This window comes from Catharus ustulatus, chromosome 26, assembly GCF_009819885.2.
Source record: "Catharus ustulatus isolate bCatUst1 chromosome 26, bCatUst1.pri.v2, whole genome shotgun sequence".
Classification (NCBI taxonomy): domain Eukaryota; kingdom Metazoa; phylum Chordata; class Aves; order Passeriformes; family Turdidae; genus Catharus; species Catharus ustulatus.
The window spans coordinates 4,307,471-4,330,757 of record NC_046246.1 but is presented as its reverse complement, the minus strand read 5'-3'; the positions used below and the strand labels follow the sequence as shown (position 1 = coordinate 4,330,757).

The 23,287-nt window shown below is 41.2% G+C and overlaps 1 protein-coding gene across 8 annotated transcripts in view; it reads left to right on the top strand.

Moving 5' to 3' along the window:
• LOC117007477 (zinc finger MYM-type protein 4-like) overlaps positions 1–18,624 on the top strand; it is a 40,841-nt gene extending 22,217 nt beyond the window's left edge. For 6 of the 8 annotated variants that reach the window (XM_033080687.2, XM_033080693.2, XM_033080692.2 and 3 more), the window contains 20 exons: positions 1,412–1,562; positions 2,215–2,330; positions 3,293–3,565; positions 4,026–4,176; positions 4,438–4,610; positions 4,707–4,857; positions 5,929–6,069; positions 6,366–6,403; positions 8,393–8,537; positions 8,702–8,826; positions 9,166–9,337; positions 9,928–9,981; positions 10,097–10,276; positions 10,799–10,893; positions 11,010–11,181; positions 12,838–12,989; positions 14,260–14,371; positions 15,429–15,677; positions 16,533–16,662; positions 18,331–18,624. In XM_033080687.2, the coding sequence (XP_032936578.1) occupies positions 1,412–1,562; positions 2,215–2,330; positions 3,293–3,565; positions 4,026–4,176; positions 4,438–4,610; positions 4,707–4,857; positions 5,929–6,069; positions 6,366–6,403; positions 8,393–8,537; positions 8,702–8,826; positions 9,166–9,337; positions 9,928–9,981; positions 10,097–10,276; positions 10,799–10,893; positions 11,010–11,181; positions 12,838–12,989; positions 14,260–14,371; positions 15,429–15,677; positions 16,533–16,662; positions 18,331–18,538 (2,988 nt within the window). In that variant the 3' untranslated portion in view covers positions 18,539–18,624. The remainder of the gene's footprint in view (positions 1–1,411; positions 1,563–2,214; positions 2,331–3,292; positions 3,566–4,025; positions 4,177–4,437; positions 4,611–4,706; positions 4,858–5,928; positions 6,070–6,365; positions 6,404–8,392; positions 8,538–8,701; positions 8,827–9,165; positions 9,338–9,927; positions 9,982–10,096; positions 10,277–10,798; positions 10,894–11,009; positions 11,182–12,837; positions 12,990–14,259; positions 14,372–15,428; positions 15,678–16,532; positions 16,663–18,330) is intronic. The other 2 variants (XM_033080688.2, XM_033080690.2) reach the window with 2 other exon arrangements.
• The last annotated feature ends 4,663 nt before the right edge of the window (positions 18,625–23,287 follow it).

The window sequence follows — 23,287 nt, the reverse complement described above, 5'->3', positions numbered from 1 at the left end:
AGTGGGTTTTGAACATTTCCAAGGATGATCATTTGCTGCTTAATGTTTGCCCAGACATGTTGCTCTGTTTTTTCCTCATCACTGGAGCAGCTATCAGGGAATTCCAGTGTGGGAGAAGACACAATGGGACACCCCCAGCAGCTGCCTCTGTGACTGTTTTCAGCCTTGAGATGCTCCTTAAAGAGTATTCTTTATTAAATTTTGGCCTTTGAATAAAGTGGAGAGGAAAAGTAATAATTAATTGATAATTATGATTTTAACTTTTAAACTTTTCGTATTTATTTTTGATTACTGAAGACCTGAGCATTAAAGAGAACCATAATTTATTGTAATAACTCAATTATTTTTGAATTATTTATTCTAATGTAATTACTTTAGAAGAAATTGCTCTCTGGTATAAGAATGGAACTTCATTTTGTGACTTGACTTTGCTATCCCATTATCCAGGCCACTTAGGTCAAGGAAGGCCTAATGGATTTAAAAAAAAAAAAAAAGGTAAATGTATTTCATCCAGAAAATTACCTTAGTTGTCCTCTGAAAGAAATCTGGAAATAAAATTAAATAAGCTGGAAACATTTTCATGCTGCTTTTATATCACCCATCAAAAGCCCATATGTGATAGTTCTCTTGAAAATACAGTGTGTTCAAAGCTTATAAGTTTAAGTCAAATCTATTTTAATTGATTTTTAAACAATTCAGCATTCTACTCAATTGTCAGGTACATTCTGATAGTTTCTGGAGGTTTGTGGGTGGTTTTAAATCCCTAAAAGCTATACTCTGTTCTGTGCTGTGCAGAGATGGAATAGCTGGTGATAGAACAAAGTGCAATTTAAGTCATACTAAAATAATCTGATGCACTAATTCTCAAATTTTTTTCCAAACTTAAAGACTTTAAAAAAATCTTAAACACAGAAAATTTGTCTATGCAAGTCAAGCTTTTTCCTGTATCTCTCTTCAAAAGAAGTTTGTAGACCACACACTGAAGACTGTGATTATTACTAGCAGATGGATCTCTTTCTCATTTTGCTACCAAACATTTTCAGGGGACTGCTTCTCCCTGTTCCTTGTTTCCTCATGTCTTTAGTGGGAATATTGTTTACCTACACAGCTGATGCATTAAAAACCACAAGCAAAATATCAATCCTCAGCAAGATGTTGGAAGTTGTATTAGTACAACCTGTAGGAATGTTTGCAGTGCCAGACAGCCTGGTACTGGTTAAAGTGGCCTGGGAAGGTGCTCAAATCAGAGCTCAAATCACTGAATCTGCACCATAAATAACCCAGCTGTAAAACAAGTGCTTTTTCAAGCACATTGGCCCATTTTATAAATATTTTATATATTAGCAACAATTTCCAGAGTAATAAAAAATGCCTAGTTTGAAATGAAAAACTAATTTCTGTGTTTCCACAGAAGTCAGCTAAAATTACACCCTGCACACTGTGTAAATCTCTGAGATCTTCAGCTGAGATGGTGGAGAGTGCTAATAACTTGGGGAAGATGGAACTGTTTTGTTCTGTTAACTGTTTGTCAGCATACAGAGTAAAAATGGTCACTTCTTCAGGTAAGCTTATCCTTTTACTTCTATAGAAACCTAATTTCATGTGGTCCATATCTCAATTTTATTTGTCTTGAAGGCTGATATTCATTTTTTGGGAGGGAGGTGGCTTTTTTTTAAAGTGAAATGCTGAGATGGGAATGAAAAGGCATGCTATTGTAGATAAACATAGCAGTGAGAGTAAAGCTATTTCAGTTTTGGTTTTGGGGAGCTTCCACATTATAACCAATCTTAAATCTGTTTTTTTGCTCTTGCAAGTGCAGCTGATGGGTTTCCCAGCTAGACAAACCTCATGTGTGGACATGTGTGCCATGCCACTGCTGAGACTCTTCTGGCCCTTGTTCCCTGGGGTGATCAGCTTTATTACTCTGCCCAGTGTTGCATGGAGCTAGGCAAACATTTTCAGCTATTTTTCATGTGGAAATAGAAAAATGCTTACTGACATCCTAGAGATACTGGGAGATTAATTAAATTTCTGGCAAGCAGCAGGCACAGCAGCTGCAGTGTCTGCTTCTGAATCTGTGGAAACGTCGTCTCGGGCTTCTGTCTGTGCCTTGGCTCATCATTCAGACTCTGTTTTTGTATGCACAAAGCAAAATTAGCTGCAATACAACTTGATGTTGCATAAATCACTTTTTCTTCTCTGTTTCACCCTCAGGTGTTCAAGTTCAGTGCAACAGCTGTAAAACCTCAGCAAACCCTCAGTATCACTTGGCTATGTCAGATGGGAGCATACGCAATTTTTGCAGCTACAATTGTGTAGCAGCTTTCCAGGTGTGACATCTAGAATTTCTTCTCAGCTGAATTAACAGAATGCTAAATTGATGGTGGAAATACCCAGATGCAAGGTGTAACCCTGTAAAGTTGTCCTAGTTTGGAGGACAGGTGTCTGCTAAGAAAGGCAGGAGCCTCTCTTTAAAATGGAGAATGTAAATCCCCTCCGTCCAATTATTATAATTTTGAAATCAAGGGGCTCTCAGACAAAGATATGGGAATTAGGAATAACAGTTCTTTACTAGGGAAATTAAAATAGAAATACAGCACTACAAAGAACAAACCCAAGCCCTGCCAGAGTCAGAATCCAAGCTGACACCCGTCAGTCAGGCAGGGTGTTGGCAGCAGTCCCATCCCATGGTGGCTGCATCCTCCTGCAGTGACAGATGTGGCTCAGTTGGAGCAGTGCTCCTGTACAAGGTGCAGTTTCCTCCCAAGCTCCAGTGGTGATGTGGGGCAATCCTGTTTCCCTCTGGAGTCCAGTGGAGAAAGGGCTCCTTTAGTGTCCCAAACCCTCTGTTTTTATCTTGGTAAGAAATGTTGGGCTCTTCCCCCTGGCTGGAGCAACTCCCAATGGGATGCAGTAATTTTATCAGTCCCACAGTGGGACTCAATGGCCATGAGCAGAAAATGACTGGCTGGAGGAAGGATGGGTTGTGAAAAGATAAAGAACACTGCCCCAGCTGGTTTATAAACCATGGCCATGAACAGGAGATATCCCATGAGATAAAGAACACTGCCCCAGCTGGTTTATAAACCATGGCCATGAACAGGAGATATCCCATGAGATAAAGAACACTGCCCCAGCTGGTTTCAATGGATGCCCATTAGCAAAATATCTCCCAGGGAGATAAGGCTCACCCCCCCACCCTCAACAGATGGTGACAGAACAGACACCTTTGATCACATCCTGTATTGTAACCCCAGACAAAAGTAAAGCCTGTCTCTTTGCTTTCCCACAGAATCTGTTCAACAAGCCTGCAGGACCCAACTCCTCGGTGGTGCCCCTGTCTCAGGGCCAGGTCATTGTGAGCATCCCCTCGGGGACAGTGGTCTCAGCCAGTGTCACCACCTCCACTGTGTCCCCCAGCTCCACGAGCACCTCAGCTGCAGCAGGGCTCCAGAGGTTGGCTGCCCAGTGCCAGCAGGTCACCTTTACCCGCTCTGTTGTGAAAATCAAGTGTCAGCACTGTAACAGATCATTTGCCACCAAACCAGAACTGCTTGACTACAAGGTAATAAAGATCAGGGCTCTCAAAGCTCTTTTTTCACATCAGAAACCCAAACAATTGCAGTTTATATGCACTGGTCTGTCAGTAATGCTTTGTTGCTTGTGAAGACCTGCTGTGGAAGGTTTTGAAACAGATTTGGTTTAACCAATATCAAATTAATACTGATACTAGCTCTGTGATCTTAAAAAGAGAAAAAAAAGAGCTCCAAAAAAATAAACACATCCCTGTCTCTTGGATCCAGGGATGTTCCTTTTAATCCAAGGCCAAAGCACATTGGTGAGGGCTTTCTGCAGGAAATTTTGTTTGGTTATAAAACTAAATGGGGAGGCTCATTTGCCAGTGCTCTGTTGCTGATTTCTAAGGGTATAAATACTCTTTTGCCTTTTTATTAACAATTTAAATATATTATCTGGGATGTGACTCATTCAAACACTGAAACCAAAACATCCTGGCTGTGTTGCAGGGTAAAATGTTCCAGTTCTGTGGGAAGAACTGCTGTGACGATTATAAGAAGAAGAGCAATATGACGGCTGTGTGTGAATACTGCAGGTTTGAGAAAATTATCAAGGAGACAGTGAGAGTCTCAAGCATAGATAGAACATTCTGTAGTGAAGGTAAGAAAGGGCAAAACCCTGTCTCAGAGAAATCAACTCACAAGTATTTGGCCTTAAAATTATCAGTAATACTGAAATAAATCTAATATTTGTAATTTAGGAATCTGGTTTTTAGGTTTAGGAACATAGAACCCTGTTCACACTTTTAATTTTAATGGTATGTTTCAATGAATTATTACAGACATCACTAAATACAGGAATTAGGAGTGCTGAGGGATTGTCATATTGGTATTAAAGAATGTTTTTGCTGTTTTCTTTTAGTTTGTAAACTACTCTATAAACACGACCTGTCAAAGCGCTGGGGAACCCACTGTAAAATGTGCAGTTACTGTTTACAGACTTCCCCCAAACTGGTCCAGAATCACTTTGCAGGGAAAACAGAGGATTTTTGCTCAGAAGAATGCATGTCTAAATTCACAGTTTTGTTTTACCAGGTAAGAAATATTGTCACATCCTCTAGGTTTTTATGCATACACTCCTTGTTGGTGTTTCCAGGTGTGTTCAATGTCTCCCTCCCTCTCTTTTCCTAGATGGCAAAGTGTGATGGTTGTAAGAGACAAGGTAAACTCTGCGAGTCCATCAAATGGCAAGGGGAGATGAAGCATTTTTGCAATCTGCTTTGTATTCTGTCATTCTGTAAACAGCAAGGTGCTTCTGACCCTCCACTCCCAAACAACACAGGTAAAGCAGGCTGGGGATTGTGTTGCCTTTTGATGTGTGGGGTAGGGAGATGGATGTTTGTCTGCAAACTCATCTTAGTGAGCTCTTTAAGATCTGTCTTCTCCTGGGGAGCTTGTCTGTTGCTGTTGAGTGGTCTTTGGTTTAGATTGCTCTTACTTGAGACGTTTCAAACTTCTGTAGGTGTGAGATGCAATTGCTTTGTATACCAAACAAATTTTAAAGAAGATGAAGCAAAAACACTTGCTTTCAGTCACTTTTATGAAACAAAGTCCTGTTTCTTTTGGGTAAAATGTACTGATATCTAATGCAGACTTATTAAATATCTAGCTTGTTTTCATAACACCTAAAAGATATGGTACAATGTTAATATTCTTTTAACAATCAAGTGGTGAAATTTGTAGACAATGGTTTTAAATGCAGACTCCTATATATGCACTTAAACCAGCCGCTTCTGTGCAGTCTGTAGGCGTGTGAAGAGTTCCCATTTCTGTGTCATTAAGTGTTGATTCTTGGGAAGTATCAATCCCAAGGTTAACCAGTGCTGTAGCTGTTTCCCTGAGCAGGTGGAATGGGAATGAGGGTAGGAATGAAGCCCACATGAATAGGAACTATGAGTTTCTCTAGGGAATGAGACACAAAGGGTTGAAAAGCTCACAAAGACAGGAAGAGAAAGGGAAATAAAAGGCAGGAATATCACTGATCCTAAAGAGGGGCATAATTTCCCACTGACTGATGGTGGCTGCAAGAGTAAGGTCCCCAAAACCAATAAAATACTAACTGGAAGTTTTTAGTGTGCACCAGGCCATGTTCAGCTTGGTGCACATTGTTTCAATTTGGTGCACATCTGCTGCTTACATTGGTGGGAGCTCTCTTCCCTTCTTTCTTGATTTGCTTGTGGAACCAGCTCCTGTTCAAACTGAAAAGCTGCAGCTTGACACCTACATCCCCTTCTCACACAGCAGCCTCTTTCATCTGGAGACAGATCTGAAGGGTGGGTGTTGTTTCAGAAATGCTTTTTTTCCTCGATTATCTTACTGCTTATTCTCATTTTCTTCTGTCTACTGTGTCCAGCAAACCTTTCCATGGCACCAGCCTCCTCCTCAGGCCCTCCTTCTTTAAGAAAGGACTCAACCCCTGTCATAGCAAACGTGGTGTCCCTTGCAAGCACCCCAGCTGCCCAGCCTACTGTTAACTCCAACAATGTTTTACAGGGTAAGGCAGCTGACTACGATGCCTGTACTTTTACATCTCTATTCCTGAACATTTATATTTGCTCAGGGATGTTATTTTTTACTGAGAACAGCGGCCACTTCTTCATTATGCTTCACATCAGTGCAGATGATTGCGTTTGTCCTTCCTTTATCTAGGTATAAATAATGACTTAAATTTATGTACATACATCAGGGAATGAGTTTTAATTGGAATTCTTTTTCTTGACCTTGGCAGAGTATGGATTATGGTTCTTGATGATAAGTAGACATGTTATTGTATGGTTTTTTCCTTCACAGGTGCAGTCCCTACTGTGACAGCAAAAACAATAGGAGATGTAAGTTTTACAATAAACTTTCCTCAGTTTTGCCCAGATTGTATCAATAGCAAGTAAAGTATACAAGCATTTGACGCCATCATTTTGTAACTAATTTTTAATTGGGATTTAAAGTTCATACAGTTTGCAGATGCTTTTTTAAAAATGGATAGAACTTGCATGGTTGTCCTGGTTTGGAGGACAGGTGTCTGCTAAGAAAGGCAGGAGCCTCTCTTTGAAATGGAGAATGTAAACCCCCTCCCTCCAAATTATTACAATTTTGAAATTAAGGGGCTCTCGGGCAAAGATATGGGAATTAGGAATAACAGTTCTTTACTAGGGAAATTAAAATAGAAATGCAGCACTACAAAGAACAAACCCAAGCCCTGCCAGAGTCAGAATCCAACCTGACACCCATCAGTCAGGCAGGGTGTTGGCAGCAGTCCCATCCCATGGTGGCTGCATCCTCCTGCAGTGACAGATGTGGCTCAGTTGGAGCAGTGCTCCTGTACAAGGTGCAGTTTCCTCCCAAGCTCCAGGGATGATGTGGAAGGGTCTGGTTTTCCTCTGGGATCCAGTGGGAAAGGCTGCTCTGATGTTCCAAATCTCAGTTTTTATCTGGGTAGGAAATGTTTGGCTCCTCCCCCTGGCTGGAGCATCTCCCCATGGGATGATGGAATTTTATCAGCCATGCCCTGGGACTCAGTGGCCATGAACAGGAGAGATCTCCTGGAGGGAGGATGGGCTGTGCAAAGATAAAGAACACTGCCCCAGCTGGTTTAACAGCTGCCCATTAACAGGAGATATCCCACAGAGATCAGGATCACTGCCCCAGCTGGTTTATAAAGTCTATCCCATTATCAGGAGAGATCCCCTTTGGAAATAAAGACCATTGTCCCAGCTGGTTTAATAGCTGGTGATGGAACACAAACTTTTGGTCACATCCTGTATTGCAACCTAAGACAATGGCACAAAAGTCTACTGTGTCCTCTGACAGATTGGATGTTTTAAGGGAAAACCTATCAGACTGTAGCTCTTGAGGCCTCTGGTTCCCAAGTAATTAATGTGTGACTGCTGAACTCAAGGCTGCCTTTTGTGCCCAGAAGTGGGAAAGGATGACAAAAGGACCAGCCTGGGAGGAGGGGACCAGCCTGAGCTGCTGGGGCTGACGTGACCAAACTCCTGCAGCTTCATTTTCCTTCCCCACTCCCTGGCAGTGTGGTAACAGAGCTGTGGGGAACCACTGCCACACTTACCTGGGGATAGCTCTGAGTTCCTCTTCCTGAGCTCTCTGAGTATGTGGTGTAGCATCTTACAGCTCTCTAAAATAGAGAAATGCTTTTATGTAGCTTTAGGTTCTGGAAGACTGACAGCTTTGCTTTTAGCTGGAGTGTCACTTATGGATTAGAGTATGAGTTTTCCCTCTTGAAATAGATCCTGTTATTTGAATGCATGACTGAAAATTACAGTTAGCAGGACATGGAATTTGTACAAGCATGAATAGTCAGTCTGTGTGTATCAGGAAATGATACTGCTGCTGCCAGCATTGCTGTTCATTTTTTACATTTATTTGTTTCCAGTGGTTTCACATTAGTTTACTCAGTTTTATCGGTGTCTGTATCAGCCAGACTTTTAGTCATCAAAAGTATCTTAACATAATTCCTCTTTATATCTCTGCCTCAGTAAAATTCCAAGGTCAAAAGTTTATGGTGGTTATTTGACTACAGAAACTAAATATTCTTGCAGATTTGTTCTCTGCACTGTTAATAAAATTAGCTTTATTAGCAAAATTAGCTTTAAACAACATTATTGTTGGATCAAAGTAAATTGAGATGGAGACCAGAAAGCATCAAATAAACAAGCTTATTTTGCGGTAGTTTTTAAGTGATCATTTTTATCAGCAAATACAGTTTTAAATTGTTCAGCTTCCCCTATCAGAGAATAAACTCTAGTCTTATGTTATCCTTCAAATCAATACTGACTCGACCCTCATTTGTGTTTTCCAAACAGGCAAGTACCCAGACAGATGCCCTAAAGCTCCCATCATCAAAACCACCCAGGCTGCTGAAAAACAAAGCTTTATTGTGTAAGCCTATCACCCAGACTAAGGCCACCTCGTGCAAACCTCACACACAAAACAAAGAATGCCAGACAGGTGGGTGCCTGATCTCCTACCCCTGTTGGAATGGTCTGTGCTGCAGTTTACAGAGTAGTACATGGTTTATTTTTTGATGTATTATAAAACCTTAACTGGTTTTCAGGTTGTTGTATGGTATTTCTCAATAATTTTTGGTTTTTTTTCTGTTTTTGGTCTAACAGAAGGAGAAGAAACACCTGCTCAACCCCAGATCATTGTGGTACCAGTTCCTGTACCAGTGTTTGTGCCAGTGCCCCTCCACCTCTACACCCAGTACACACCAGTTCCCCTGGGGATGCCAGTACCTGTAAGTTATCCTGCTCTACAGAAGGCAGTGGTTTACAGGCTTGGTTTGCATCCAGCACATGCAGCACTTTCTCACTGGGTGTTATGTCTGGTCATGGAAATGGGATTTGGAGTCCTTGAAGCCATTTCCCTCCTTATTACATCGTATTTGGTTAAATATTGTCACACAAAACTACCAAATTGTAGGGAGAGTACAGAGCTGTCCAATCTGGAGTTATCTTTAAATTCACTTTAGTAGTCTTAAAATATACATAAAGTTATATGGGAGCAATCTCCCTTGTGAATTTGCTGTTTCCCTTCACCCCTAAGTATGTTCTGATATTTTCCACATTTTCCGTAGGTTCCAGTTCCCATGCTCATCCCAACTACCCCAGATAATGCTGATAAGATCATTGAAAATATTCAGGAAAACAAGGAGAAGATGTCCATTAATCCATTTGAAGCTGATCTCCTTCAGATGGCAGAAATGATTGCAGAAGATGCTGAGAGAGAAAAAACACACTCTCATGGTGGTAGGTGGTGGCTTTAAAAATGATATGAAATGCAGTGAGGTGAAGGTCCTCTGACCACAGAAATTTCCCTTTCCCTGATTCTAGATGCAAATTTGACTTGTGGTGACAGAAACAGGTCACCAGAGGTGGAAACCTCCAGATCAGTACATCATGTGTTAGAAAGAGGAGTCAAAATCAAGAAGACAGAGCAACTGCCTTAAAAGAAAATTTTCCTATCAGGCTTTTTATGGAGGATTTTTGAAGGGTGAGGCAGGTCAGAGTTTGTTGGATAGTGACCATGTAATGAAAGTGAAACAAGCTGGAAAGAGATAAACAAAATACCCTGCTGGTCTACAGATGATTCAGATAACAAGCAGGAAGGGATGGAAGCTTTTGGAAAAGCAAACCTACGTTAGTTCTGCATTTCTGTTTCCCCTGCAATAGCATGACCAAGGTAGAAAGCTGTTAGGAGAGCTCCAGTGGGGGAGAAGGCACAGCATGTGTGTTGATGTTATCACCTAATACATAGGTTTTTGCTGTTCAAAGTATTTTAAATGAGTTGTACAAGCTGTCAGTCATGTATGGATACAGATTTCCTTCTTTTTCTAAAGGATCTCAAACATCTGAGCACGAACTCTTCCTGGACCCCAAGATATTTGAGAAAGGTCAGTCAGATTTTTTATTTTGCAAACAGATTTTGATCCTGCTGCATCTTTTCTTGCAAACTCCTTGTTCTGCCTTTCCTGTAGCACATGGTCCCTGTGCTCCCTCTCGTTGCAGACCAGGGCAGCACGTACAGCGGAGATCTGGAATCAGAAGCAGTGTCCACTCCCCACAGCTGGGAGGAGGAGTTGAATCACTACGCCTTACGATCCAATGCCCTGCCAGAACCTGATCCAGAACTCAAACCATTCTCCAAAGGTGATGTGGAACAGGACCTGGAGGCAGATTTCCCATCAGGTCAGTGTCATGGGAAGAAAATCTCGTTTTTTTATAAAAGCACACATAATTTTCTGAAAAAACGTTGTCCCAGCAGCCTGCTTGTGTGTTTTCATGTAATGACAGTGGATATTTAAAGCTGCAATAGTTGATCAGCTCTACAAAAAATTACTATTTTTGGAATATTTCTGCTGTCTTTAAAGACAACTCTCTTCAGAACCCCTGACAGGAGTAACAGGAAGTTCTTGTTTGCCTCCTTTGAATTGATCACTTCTGTGTCCCTGGGTATAATCCATGTGTGTGGTGGCTGAGATCATATTTGCCTGAATAAATACACCCACTGTTCTGAGGATTTTTATTGTCTTATTGAGAATTTACTATCTTTATAGACAGGTGGCTTAATTAGTCAAACATCAGGATTATTTGAATATAGGTGTGATTGTTCACTGTAAGGTGTTCCATAGTATCTCAGTGACAGTGACACTTCTACCTGGGCTGCTAAATCATGTGATTAAACTCTTCATGGTGTTGATTTGACTTCAGACTCATTTGACCCTCTCAGTAAAGGACCGGCTTTACATTCACGTTCACGGGCAAGACGGAGACACAGGGATGGCTTCCCACAGCCAAAGAGAAGGGTAAGGAAAAACCTCTGGAACACAAATCCCTTACATTTTCAAATAACAACATCTAACCACCCATGGATGAGGAACTGATTTAAGGCTGCTTTGTTTGATGTCTTTGCTTCTTGTAGGGAAGGAAGAAGTCTGTAGTTGCTGTGGAGGCCCGGAATCTGATGCAGGGCTCCTACCCTGGCTGCTCTGTTTCTGGGATGACCCTGAAGTACATGTATGGGGTAAATGCCTGGAAAAACTGGGTCCAGTGGAAAAATGCACAGGAGGAACAAGGGGACCTGAAGTTTTCAGGTAAATTTGTCTCTCAGTGAAAACAGAAATACTCTAGTTGAAGAGCACTTGGCTTGATTCATTGTTCAAGTAAAAATCAGGATTAGATACCACTGAGTAGAGAACAGATTTTGTAGAATTCTGTCTTGCAACTTTCCATACATTTAAAAATCATAGCTATTACATTCTTAATTGATGTGTTTTCCTTTAAAAACAGTCTCTAAAGCATTACAAATCTCCACTTTGCCTTCCTTTGCACGCAGTAGTTCTTCATTTGTAGCACAGATGCTTTATGCAGCTGCAGAGCTTTTCTGAGTCATTATAGAACCATGAAATTACAGATTTATCAGGCCAGAATTCTAAGTTGACAAAAACAACTTGGCCCCATCTATTTTATCTGTAGCTGGCACATTCCCAAAATATTTGTTGGTCAGCAGAACTGTTTGCTGTAAAAAAATGGTGTGATCCAACAACAAAATCTTAACACCTTATTTCTAGGCTTCACAACTGGAAAGAAACATTTCAAAATTCTGCCCATTCTGTGCTGCAACCTGTCTGAAACTAACTTTATTGCTCCTCATGTTTCACAGGGGTGATAGATGATAATGACAATTAAATACAATTGTGTTTATTTTTCAAATTATGATTTTTTTTTAACAAAAACCCAGCAAAATTGGGATTTGGCAGCATCTAACTCCCCTTTTCCCTGATCTTACATCATTGCACTGAGTTTTGTGGGCAGATTTTCAGAGTCAAGCAGAGAATTTAAATTAGGAATAGAATTGAACTCCTTGGGAATGGTGGGGAAGAGAGCAAACCATAACAAATACTTTTGCAATTTAAACAACCAAGCATGGCAGGACTTAGATAAGAAAGACCCCCGAAGGGAGAAATTCTAGATAGGATGAGATCTGCTTTTTTATCTCTTATTTGGAATTTTTGTTGTCACTCCATGAGAACAGCTGGGGTTTAGTTCCCAGAAGAGGAGAATTCACATGAGTTACTGTGTTTTCTTCTTGCTTGAGGCTAAGGAAGTAAATGTTACAGTCATTTCCAGAAAACTGTGCCCACTCCCAGAAAGATTCCCTGCTTGTTCCCAAGCAGGCACTTCTGAGGTGTGGAAGAGCCAAGCCTGGTGATTTCATTGCAGATCATTTGATCAATCAATTCCTGCTTGTGCTGCTTCCTTTTCCAACCCCCTGCACGTCCCATTGAACTCTTCCTTCCTTCTTCCTTTAGGAAGTGGGATGTACTGCACTCAACTCATGTCCAGAAATACTCAGGGTCTTTCTCTTACTCTGGTGAGTCTCTCACTCCCCTGAGTCCAGCTGGAGGGCTGAAACCCATTTTTCAGCCCCAGGCTGCCTCCAGCTCATTGCAACCACTGCTGTCCCACATTTTGGGTTCAGCAAACATTTACATGTCTGAGCTCTAAATTCCTCAGCCTCAAGTACTCACTGTAACATTTATACTGGTTGTACATGCAGCTGGTCTGGGGTTTATTGGCCAAATCATTCAATTCTCAGGCAGCAGATAGGAAGGAGTTCATCATTTAGTCATGCAGGGTAATTCATGTATGAGACAGGAATTTGGGAGTTCTGCCTACATGAAATAATAAGGAATGTGGGAAGATTCAATGTGCTGAATTAATTATTCTAATAATTTCCTTGACCCCAGTTCATCCTGTGAAGCTCAAGGAGGACATTCTCTCATGCACATATGCTGAGCTGAGTTTTGGCTTGTGCCAGTTTATTCAAGAGGTGCGGAGACCAAACGGAGAAAAATACGACCCTGACAGCATCTTATACTTGTGCCTTGGAATTCAGCAGGTAACTCTGGGAGTTGGGGCACTGCTGACAACATACAGAACTTACTCTGGTTACTTACAGGACATCCACAGTCCCACAGAGCTGCTTGGGCTTTATAGAGGAGGCAAGAATGTCTTTTTTTTGTTGAATTGTTTGCCTTAGCCCCATATATGACTGATTTTTCTGGACTTTGTTATGGTCACAGTCAGCAAACACTTCTCTCCCTATAGGACTGTGATGTGGGGTCTGACTGTTTCTAGCTAGACACAGGTACTTGGATTTGGAACTTTTTTGACCATTTTTCGTGTGTAGAAAAGATTTGCTCTTCAGAAATCCTTGTTTTAAGATGGAATGGTTTAGATCTAAAATAATTGCACAGTGCTCTTCCAATAGATAAGTTTATGTGGAAGAGATTGCCCAGGAAGGATTCTCAGTAACAAGACAGTTACCTATTGGTAATATTGGCAACATTTACAGAGAAAATACATTGGGAGTAACTGCGTTGTAATTAGTGAATACTAAGAGTGATAATACTAAGATTACCAGCCTTGCAATAGTAGCAATCTAAACCTAGAATAATGCTGATTTGTGTTTAAAACTCAATGTTCAGTACATTTCTGTTTCCTTTAGAACAGCCTGCTTGGTCCTCTTCTGAAACAGTCATTTTGAGATAAAGAGTCAAAAGCTCTTTTGACATAAAACCTGTTTAATTAGACATTAGGAATTATTTTAAGTTTTTTTTCCTTGCTATGCTTGGACAAAATGAAGAAAGAGTTAAAATTCAAAGTGCCATTGATAAGTTTTAGGAGTATCAGGGATTTTTGTGTCACAATTTTGATTTATTGATACAAACACATGACTTTTAAAAAACTTTTTTAAACTTTGACAAGTTTAAGGAACTTTTCCTTGGTGCTGCAAATTGAGCAATTTCATCAGCCTGTGACTCTTGTCAGGAGGGATTAACATGTAAAGTTCATTTCAACAGAAAAATACTCAATAACTACTCTGGTTTAAATAGGCAGACTCTTTCAAGAATATTAAGAGGAAAATGATTTTCCAGAAAACAGCTCTAGAGCTTGAAATATTGACCATAATTCTTACCTAGATCTCTCTTTTCATACTGGAGTGGTCCCAGTCCCTGCAGAAAGTTTGATTTGCTGTTTGATTGGAGATTTCACCAAAGTGTTTGTCCCCATAAGACACAAGAAAGGAAAAGAATTTTGTGCTGTATCTTCTCTACAATGTTATACAATCATAAACAGTTTGTCTTCCTGTTTTTTTTCTCTTGTAGTACCTGTTTGAGAATGGTAGAATAGATAACATTTTCACCGAGCCCTATTCCAGGTTTATGATTGAGCTTACAAAACTTTTGAAAATCTGGGAACCTACAATTCTTCCAAATGGTAGGACAATTCTTGTGTTTTATGTAGCTGCATGACAAAGCTGTATCATAAATTAATGTTTTCTCAGGGCCAGGAAGAAAATGTGATCTGAGGCTCTCACATTATCTCCCCTCTCTACACCATATATTTTATTTCTACAAGTTATGATTACTCTTAAATGTATCTTTGCCTCTGATCAATCCTTGGAAAGAAAGGATTCTCATTCTGGCACTCAAGAGTTTTCTTCTTCCCTGAAGTTCTAGCTCTTTTTAAAATACAAGGAGCCAGAATTTAGTACTGTATTTGAGATGAGGTACTGCAAACTCTGTGTACAGTTGCACTGATATTTCCCCATTAGTGCTGGAAATACTCCTGGTGAGTTTGGGGATCACATTAGCAAATCATTGAAATCTTGTCTCAACTCCAAATTAAGACTTCCCAAATTCTGCAGATACTTTCCACTGGTTTTCAAGCCTGCTTATGTGGTTTATAGAGCTGGACACCAGCCCTATGAGCACACAACATCTTTAGAGTATCAGTGAAATTTGAATTAAGTTGGCAACTCCACAACTGCCTTTTCTGTTAGAAAAATGAGCTTCTTATTTAATACAGAAATAATCCAATTACCTATAGTTTGCTGCACACTGTGATATTTTTTTACAACAAATTTCTTCTAAGCCCCTTTACCTCCCTTTCCTGACTGACTTAGGATAATCACAATGGGCTATTTATACACAAAATGGGACATTTTAAACTCATACTTCAGGTTGTAGCAATTACACCTTGTTGCAGTTGGCTGACTGTGGTTTAATACAGTGAAATTAGTGAGAATCTGCTGGTGTCTGCAGTTCCTTTTTGTCCTTCTCTTCAGGTATTGGAAGATCATGCTACTCCAAAGCTTGGTTCTCCATGCTCCCTCTTATGTTTGTGCATGCAGTATTCTGGTTTTATTGGATTACAGTTGCTGATGATAGGTGTGAATTTGATTTGATATGTGGCTCATTAATAGAGGTTAGCTGAAAGAGGATTTATATGTATAAATAACTATTTTCTTTTTTTCTTTGCCCATTCTTTATAGGTTATATGTTCTCAAGAATTGAAGAGGAACACTTGTGGGAATGTAAGCAGCTGGGTGCATATTCCCCCATCGTTTTGTTGAACACCCTTCTGTTCTTCAACACCAAATACTTCCAACTAAAGAATGTCAGTGAGCACCTGAAACTGTCCTTTGCCCATGTTATGAGGCGCACCAGAACTCTGAAGTATAATACTAAGATGACATATTTACGTTTTTTCCCACCCTTTCAAAAACAAGAGGTAGAATCAGGTGAGTGCTCTCTGATCATTGGTGTTTGGGCAGTCACATTTATATGAGAGAATTCTGTGATTTTGTATTGTCTGCTTCTCTTTTAAAAAGGACTGGGGAGAAGTATGTTCTGCAGTAAGCAGAGCTGAGCATATGCTGTTATCCTGAATACATTTGCAGTGTTTTTTACTGCTTTAAAGAGAAATTCTGATATAGCCAAGGCATCCAGGAAAACTTAGAAAGGAGGAGTCACAGATTTGGCTGCAAATTTGTTTAATAGTCTTTCATAACATCTTCAGTTTGCATAAAGCACTAGTAATACTGCAAGGGTTAAAGGCCTTTTCTGGAGTCCTTTTCTCAGCACTTCGTAATCCTGGGTATTCCAGGTCCAGACCTTTATTCTGCCTTTTTAATTCCCGTATTTGTCCTGTTTCTGTGTGGGGAACAGACCAGGCAGCCCCAGTGGAGAACAAAACATATCAGAGGCAAAGACATACAGATTTTTGTTCTCAGTGAATTTTGGCATTTGAGAAAGGGAAGTCTTTGATCCTTTTGGCTTCTTCAGTTCATAATTCCAGTGCATTATATGAATTCATCTTTAATAAGTAAAATTGCATCCTCCATATTTTCCTGCTAGTTCTTGTGGGTTTTCTAGATGAGGAATGGGCTGTGGATCTGGCCTGTAGGATGTGCAGTCCTTTGCCCACCCACCAGATCACACCAGGTGATGGTGGATGGTGACACAGGACAGAACCAGTTCAAGGAGTGGGTTTGGGTGATGCAGAGTCACCTCTGGGTGCTGGGCTGACACCAGGCCTTGTTTCTGAAGGTGCTGCTTTTCACTGAACTTCTGTGATGCCATTTTTGTGTATCCAGATAAATTAGCAGTAGGCAAAAGGAAACGCAGTGAAGATGAGGAGGCTCCAACAGCAGTGGAAATGGCTGAAAACACAGACAATCCCCTGCGGTGTCCAGTCCGACTTTACGAGTTTTACTTATCAAAATGGTAAGTGACAGAAATTGAGTTTTAAATTTGGGCAAGGAGCACACTCAGACCTTCTGCCTGTGTGGTTCCTCTCACCATATCCCCATCCCTCAATGGGAGCACAACAGGAATTCCAACAGCAGCATTGCTGTGAGACCCCCAAACAGGTTCTTTTTTTTATTACTGGTGTTGAATTAAGAACAGAGTTACAGAGAGAGATGTATTCTTTAAATAAATATAAATATAAATATAAATATAAATATAAATATAAATATAAATATAAATATAAATATAAATATAAATATAAATATAAATATAAATATAAATATAAATATAAATATAAATAAAAATATAAATATGAGACATTGCTACACTCCCATTCTCATCTCCCTTAATTCCCATACACCATCCTTGTTGTGAGGAGATTATAACTAATACCTGAGGAACATCATATTCCTTGTGAAAGAGTGTAAGAGAAGTGTGAATTAGGTAAAAGTCCTGATAAATTTTGCCTGTTGAGATGTGTGATTAACTTGTGTTTAGGAGTTAGAAAGAAGACCATAGCAAGGACAGAGATATAAATCATTTTTCTCTCCTGTTTCTATATAAACTTCAGTTAGATCCTTGAGCAGGTGGAAGATGATGTTCTTCTCTCTTCAAAGAAAATAAACATGCAAAATGAAACAGCATCTCATTAGTGTCAGCTGAAACTCAGAAAAATCACCCTCAGAAATGTACCTGCTGAGCTTACTACAAATATCCCGTTGCTGAGGCAGAGACAGGCGTGCAGCTCTCCATGGTCTTTCCCTCTACTTTACCTTCCTTGTATTCACTGGCACATTATTAGAGGCTTTTAGTTGTTCTTGGGCTGGGAAAGCATTTTCATGCTCCCCATCATGTTTCATAGCTGAGCCTCTGCAGTGGTGCAGGCAGCAGTACAAATTCCCTTTGCTGTTTTGGTGTGATTATCTCAAAGCCAGGCAGGAGGGATCCTGGCTCTGGAGACTTTAGAACCCTACCAGAGCCTGGAAGCTGCCTTGGAGTCAGTCAGCTTTCAAGCAGATGGGCTTAGCATTGCAGCATGGCCAGGCAGGCTGGGATTTAATTTTCTTGCTCTTAAACAGCACCTTAGAATCATTTAGGTTCAAAAAACCCTCTAAGCTTATCAAATTCAGCTGTTCCTTCTGCACTGCCAGGGGCACTGCAACTCATGGCCTCAACTGCCACAACCACATGGCTGTTAAATCCCTCTGTTAAACAAGAAGGGACAGGGACTCCACCACTGCCCTGGGCAGCTGTGCCAGGGCTGGACAACCCTTTCAGTGAAGAAATTTTCACTAATGTCCAGTCCAAGCCTTGAGGCCATTTCCACTTGTCCACACTATGTAAGAATCCCAGAACCAGTTTCACTCAGAGATTGCATGTCAAATGCATTTATCACTCTATTATTAATTGGATGATGCTGAAGAACCACTGCTGTAAAGAAATTGCTTTCATTTTCTTTGTTTCTTTTTAAGCAAGTAATGCTGATCGACCTGGAAACAACTTAACTGTTCCCTAGGAGGAAGGAGGAGACAGTATTGCCATCTCAATATAACTTTGATTTCTTTGCTGTCTCTCTGTTAAACTTTTGGTAAGGTTGTATATGCAGCCTGATGTTCCTAAACCTTGTTTCCTTTGCGTTGGCAGTTCTGAAAGCGTGAAGCAGAGGAGTGATGTGTTCTACCTGCAGCCCGAGCGCTCCTGTGTTCCCAACAGCCCCATATGGTATTCCACATTGCCAATAGACCCAGCAACCCTGGACATCATGTTAACAAGGATTCTTATGGTGAGGGAGGTACATGAAGAACTTGCCAAAGTCAAATCAGAGGACTCTGATATTGAGTTATCAGACTAAGTGCAGTGGGGTATTTTCCTTTGAATACGCGTCAGAAGCACCAAAATGTGAATACGTCCATCCTTTGGAAAATGTGTATCAAATAAGCCAAGATAACATCACCTACAGGCAGATTTTGTACCACAGTGGATGTACAAACTGGAACTGGAAGGAAGCAAGCTGTGTAAGCTGCAAATCTCAACGACCTGTGGCACTGAGCAATCCTCAGAACAAATCCAAGTGGAACTCACCTATTGGATTGGTGCATAAATCCTTTATCTGTTTAGGATTTTTAAAAGTTGTGAGATATTTTTAAGGAAAATGGTTGTGTAAAATCTACCCTCACACTGTTGGGCATGGAGAGCTAGATTGTGGCTCAGGTGACTTCCCAGCCTGCTGGCTGGCAGCCCTTGCTGCCAAGGAACTCGTGGAGATCCTCGAGCTCTTCCAGAGGATACGAGAGAAAAGGGGTGAGGTTTAGACAAGCAGACACCTTCCGTTATAAATACACCTACACGTACACTTTATTTGTTTTAATTTTTATTTTATTTTATTTTATTTTTTTTTTTTTGGAAACTGGGATCAAAAGTTAGGAAGGCAGGAGCCACTGGCCATCCCAATGGACAACTCTGGCTGCTGTTAACTGGTCACACGAGGTCAGACTCCAGCTCCCACTCCGGGCTCGCGCCAACTCTCACTCTGGTGGAAGAGGTGCTGTAGGTCAAACTTCTGAGTGACCTTTTGGGGAATGTCCAGGAGGGGATGTCCTGGGCTCTGTGCAGAATCCCTTCCCCAGCCCAGTATCTCTGCAGTCTGTCCATATAACACAGCAAGTACTGTGGTGCACGGAAAGTTTCTTTCCCTTGAGGCAGCTTTCCTTTCTCCTCTTTCCCTACTCCTATGGGTTTGATTATTTTGTAAGGCAAATCTAGAGAGGGCTTTGTCATTTCAAACAGAAATACACACACACTCTTTCTCTTTCCACCTTTGCAACACTGGCAGTGTTGTACAAAGGATGCAGTATTACTTCTGACAACAGAACTGTGGTAGAAAATGACCATGTGTGTTTTTATCCCACCCCACCCAAAGAGATTTAGTCATAGTGTTGGAAATTGAAAGAGTTTTTTTTTTAAGGCTTGGCTGTTACTGAGTCTTTTGGAAGAGAAAAGCTCCCATGTGGTGTTTAGAGGACAGGACATTATCAGATACTGTCTGTATCTGTTTTCTCAAGCTCTAGGTGTGTGTTTCTGATGACCAGTGGTCACAAATTCACTGGAAACCCAAACTATTTTCAAAGAGGAGGATTGTATGGTTTTTATCTAGCTCTGGTCAGTTATCCATCTTCTGTAACAGGGGTCTGATATCTGAGCTTGTCACTAAAATTTCAAGAGATGAAAATCAACAGCCTTGAATAATATTTCAGGTTTTTTGTTCTGTTTTGGTTGGTTGTTTTTTTTTTTTAATTATTTTTTTAGCAGTTACAAAAGTAATTTAACAAAAATAAAATCAGAAAGTAGTCTATTGACGTTGTGTACTCGGTAGTCCTGTCCCTGCCTGTAACAGATTTCACTGATGTATTTTTTAATACAGAAATTTATGTGAAAAGTAAAACCTGCCCCTGATTCTGTCTGACCAAAGCCCATCTGTGTCTGTCATTTCTGAGCAAAGGTTCTGCTTTCTCCATGGCCCAGCATCCCCAGGGGAAATGTTTTGGCCACTCCTCAGCACGGGGATGCTCCTGCAGGCTCAGTTCTTGCTCCATGAACACCAACCTGCCCCTGCCCATTGGAACATTGAACAGTGAAAATGCAGGCAGAGTGGTATGAATTGGGAAGGTTCAAGGGAAACAAAACCATTCTGGAAAAAACAGTTTGTAGGGGATTAAGAATGTCTGAGGTGTGCCCAGGGCCTCGGTGGCTGCAGCACAGGGGCTGCAGAAATTCCTGTGTCTCCTGGGAGCTGCTGGGGTGCAGCACTCTGTCCTTGCCTGCTCCTCCTTCCCTGACCCCCTGGGAATGAGCAAGGCAGCAGCTGTGGGGAGGGCAGGCTTTCCTTGGGTGGGGATGGTGTGAAAATAATCCCAAAGTGGAGTGTTCCTGAACAGATTTTAACAGAAATATCCCCACAGAATAACATAGTATGTATTTGTACTTTATGAGAAACACTTTTCATTCTCTCTTCTCCTCACTGTTTCTTGTCTGGGAACACTTTCATTGAGGTCAATCTTTTTGCAGGTGTTTAGAATGAAAGATACTTGCCTTTCAGATTTTCTCAGCAAGGCAAGTGAAATAACTTCAATTTTCACTGGCTGAGAGCAGAGTTGTTAAACACTGTAAACTCCTTTGGCGTGGTGGCTGTGACATAAGAAACATTTCATTGCAGTTCCATGGTAATAATTAACACAGTAAGTAGTTTTAATTTCTATTTCACTCCTGCTTGAAGGCCCTTTGGCAATGGTCTGCCTGGGCTGTTCTTGCCTCTTGAGGGATTTCTTGTCAGCCCAGCTCAAGTTCACACTGATACACAAAGAAGGATTAAAGTATAAAGTATTTGTAGATTATACACACAGGCTCAAAGTTCTGTACACAAACTTGTTTGTAATCAACATTCTGACTGCTGAGCACACAAGATTATTGAGATATTCTTTTAAACAGAAAAATCATGCTGTGTCCGGAGTTAACTGGGCTGGACAAGACCTTTGAGATCTTCACTGTGAGACTGAACACCAGCTTATCAACCAGACCCTGGCACTGAGTGCCACATCCAGTCCTTTCTGAAACTCTAGTTTCAGTGTGGACAGAGAAGCAATAAAGATGGGTGTGAGAAAGAAATAAAGTAAACTTCCTGCTACCAGGTGCCAGCAGCTCCCAGTGCAGGAGGTGCTTGATGCAAACCTGCTGCTCCATCCTGGCTTCATTTCACTAAAGAAGGGAACTGGGGGTACATTGAAAGCCACAGAACTAGGTGCAAAAGGAAGTTAAATTACCTTGGGAATTATTCTGCCAACTACTGCTAAAAAAGCCACCCCAGGATTTCTCTGGAATAGTTTCCAGCTCCCCAGAGACTTGAAACAGCAGCAAAGTCCCTTGTCAGGTGTCCCCAGGTGTGCAGCTGGTTCAGTGCCAGGGCTCACAGAGGTGACTCAGACAAACGTGCAATAAAGTCATTGTTTTTTTTGGTAAGAATCTCAGCAATTCCCAGTCCCTTGAGCAGCAGTTTCAGTGTTGCCTTAACGGCCAAAGAACCGAGAACAAATGTTCATGCACCAAATGCTCACAGTGCTCATAACAGCCTGGCATGGCTGGAGCTTTGCTCCCCTCAGCACAACACATTCATCCCCAATTCTTCCTTGACCTGTCATCCATTTTAAACATTCCAGAGGCAAAACAAAGATTTGCTGTCTTCATCAAAGAGCTGCTCCTGGCAGTACTTTCCCTGTAGCATTATCAGCCTTGTAAGATAATATGTAAGAAATAAGTTTTGAGCCATTGAGCTCCCAAGCATTAACTGTTGGTTTTGTTTTGTTTTGTTTTTTTAACTTGTGTACGAACACCAAAAGTACATAAAAATCACAGACCATTGCTGAGGAGAAAAACTAGAAGGAGTTTTGGGAGCACTGAATTGGGTGTGTTGTGCCCCTGAGAGCTGCAGGTCTTGTCTCATGTTGCCAGAGCTTCACACCTTCAGCAAGTGATGTGACAGAGCAGTTCCCACAGGATCCCCTCCTTTGCCTTACAGGGAAATCCCTTCGGTCCAGCACCACAGCCACAGAGCTGAGCAGGTAGGACAGATTCTGTTTTTGCATCTTCCCCAGGAGGAAACAATTGGCTAGGAAATGATGGGGGGGTCAAATGGATTTGCACAATATTACTATATTTGTTATAAAGTGAATTCAGCCTCTTTTTTAGGTGAGGTTTTCAAACTAAGGAAGAAATCACTCATTCAGTCTGACCACTGGCACCAACTTCTCCCAGCAGCAGAGTTATAAGGACTTGCATTTTTATCTTCAGTTTCCCCACCACAGTCCCAAGGAGCATTCCAGAAGTGTCCTGTTGTGTTGTGCTTTCAGAGGGAGCAGTTTTGGACATGCCAGGAAGAGCAAGTGGCAGAAGAGCTGTTACAAGGTGCTGGGAAGATGCTTTGGGAAGGCAGGTAATTGATGGTACATGACAAAACACTAATATAAATATTAAATCCCTCAGATTCATGGTTTTATATTCAAAACATCTCACTGAGGAGGTCCTTGGTGCTCAGGCACTGGCACCAGTGCTGGCTCTGCTCCAGGGAGTGTGGCACAGATGCAGAATGGTTTTTAAAGTCATAAAAGGCTCAAAGGAATTTGGGCAGCTTGGATTCCTCTAACCACAGAACTGAAATGTCCATTGGACATCACATTCCTGAAGCTGATGGATTTTCAGCAGACATTCAGCTTTTATTAAAGAAACAAGGCCTGGGATACCTGACTTTCACCTGCCAGGTGGGAGAAGGGAATTTATGACAATGAAGCAGTGAAGTTAGACAGAGCTTTACACCCCACATCTCAAAATGAACCCCAAGAACATGGTTTTAATCTTGGAATATCCAAGTGGATTTGGGCAGCACAAGCCACACAGTTTAAAAGCAGAATCTCACAGATTTCATGTGGGGATGGTGCTCTTGGTACTCTGTCACCCTCTAATGCCACCATCACCCAAGAGCTGCAGTGACACACAAACACAAACACCATCTCTGCTGCAGGAAAAGTGCCTTTATTGAGCACTTGTTGCTCAA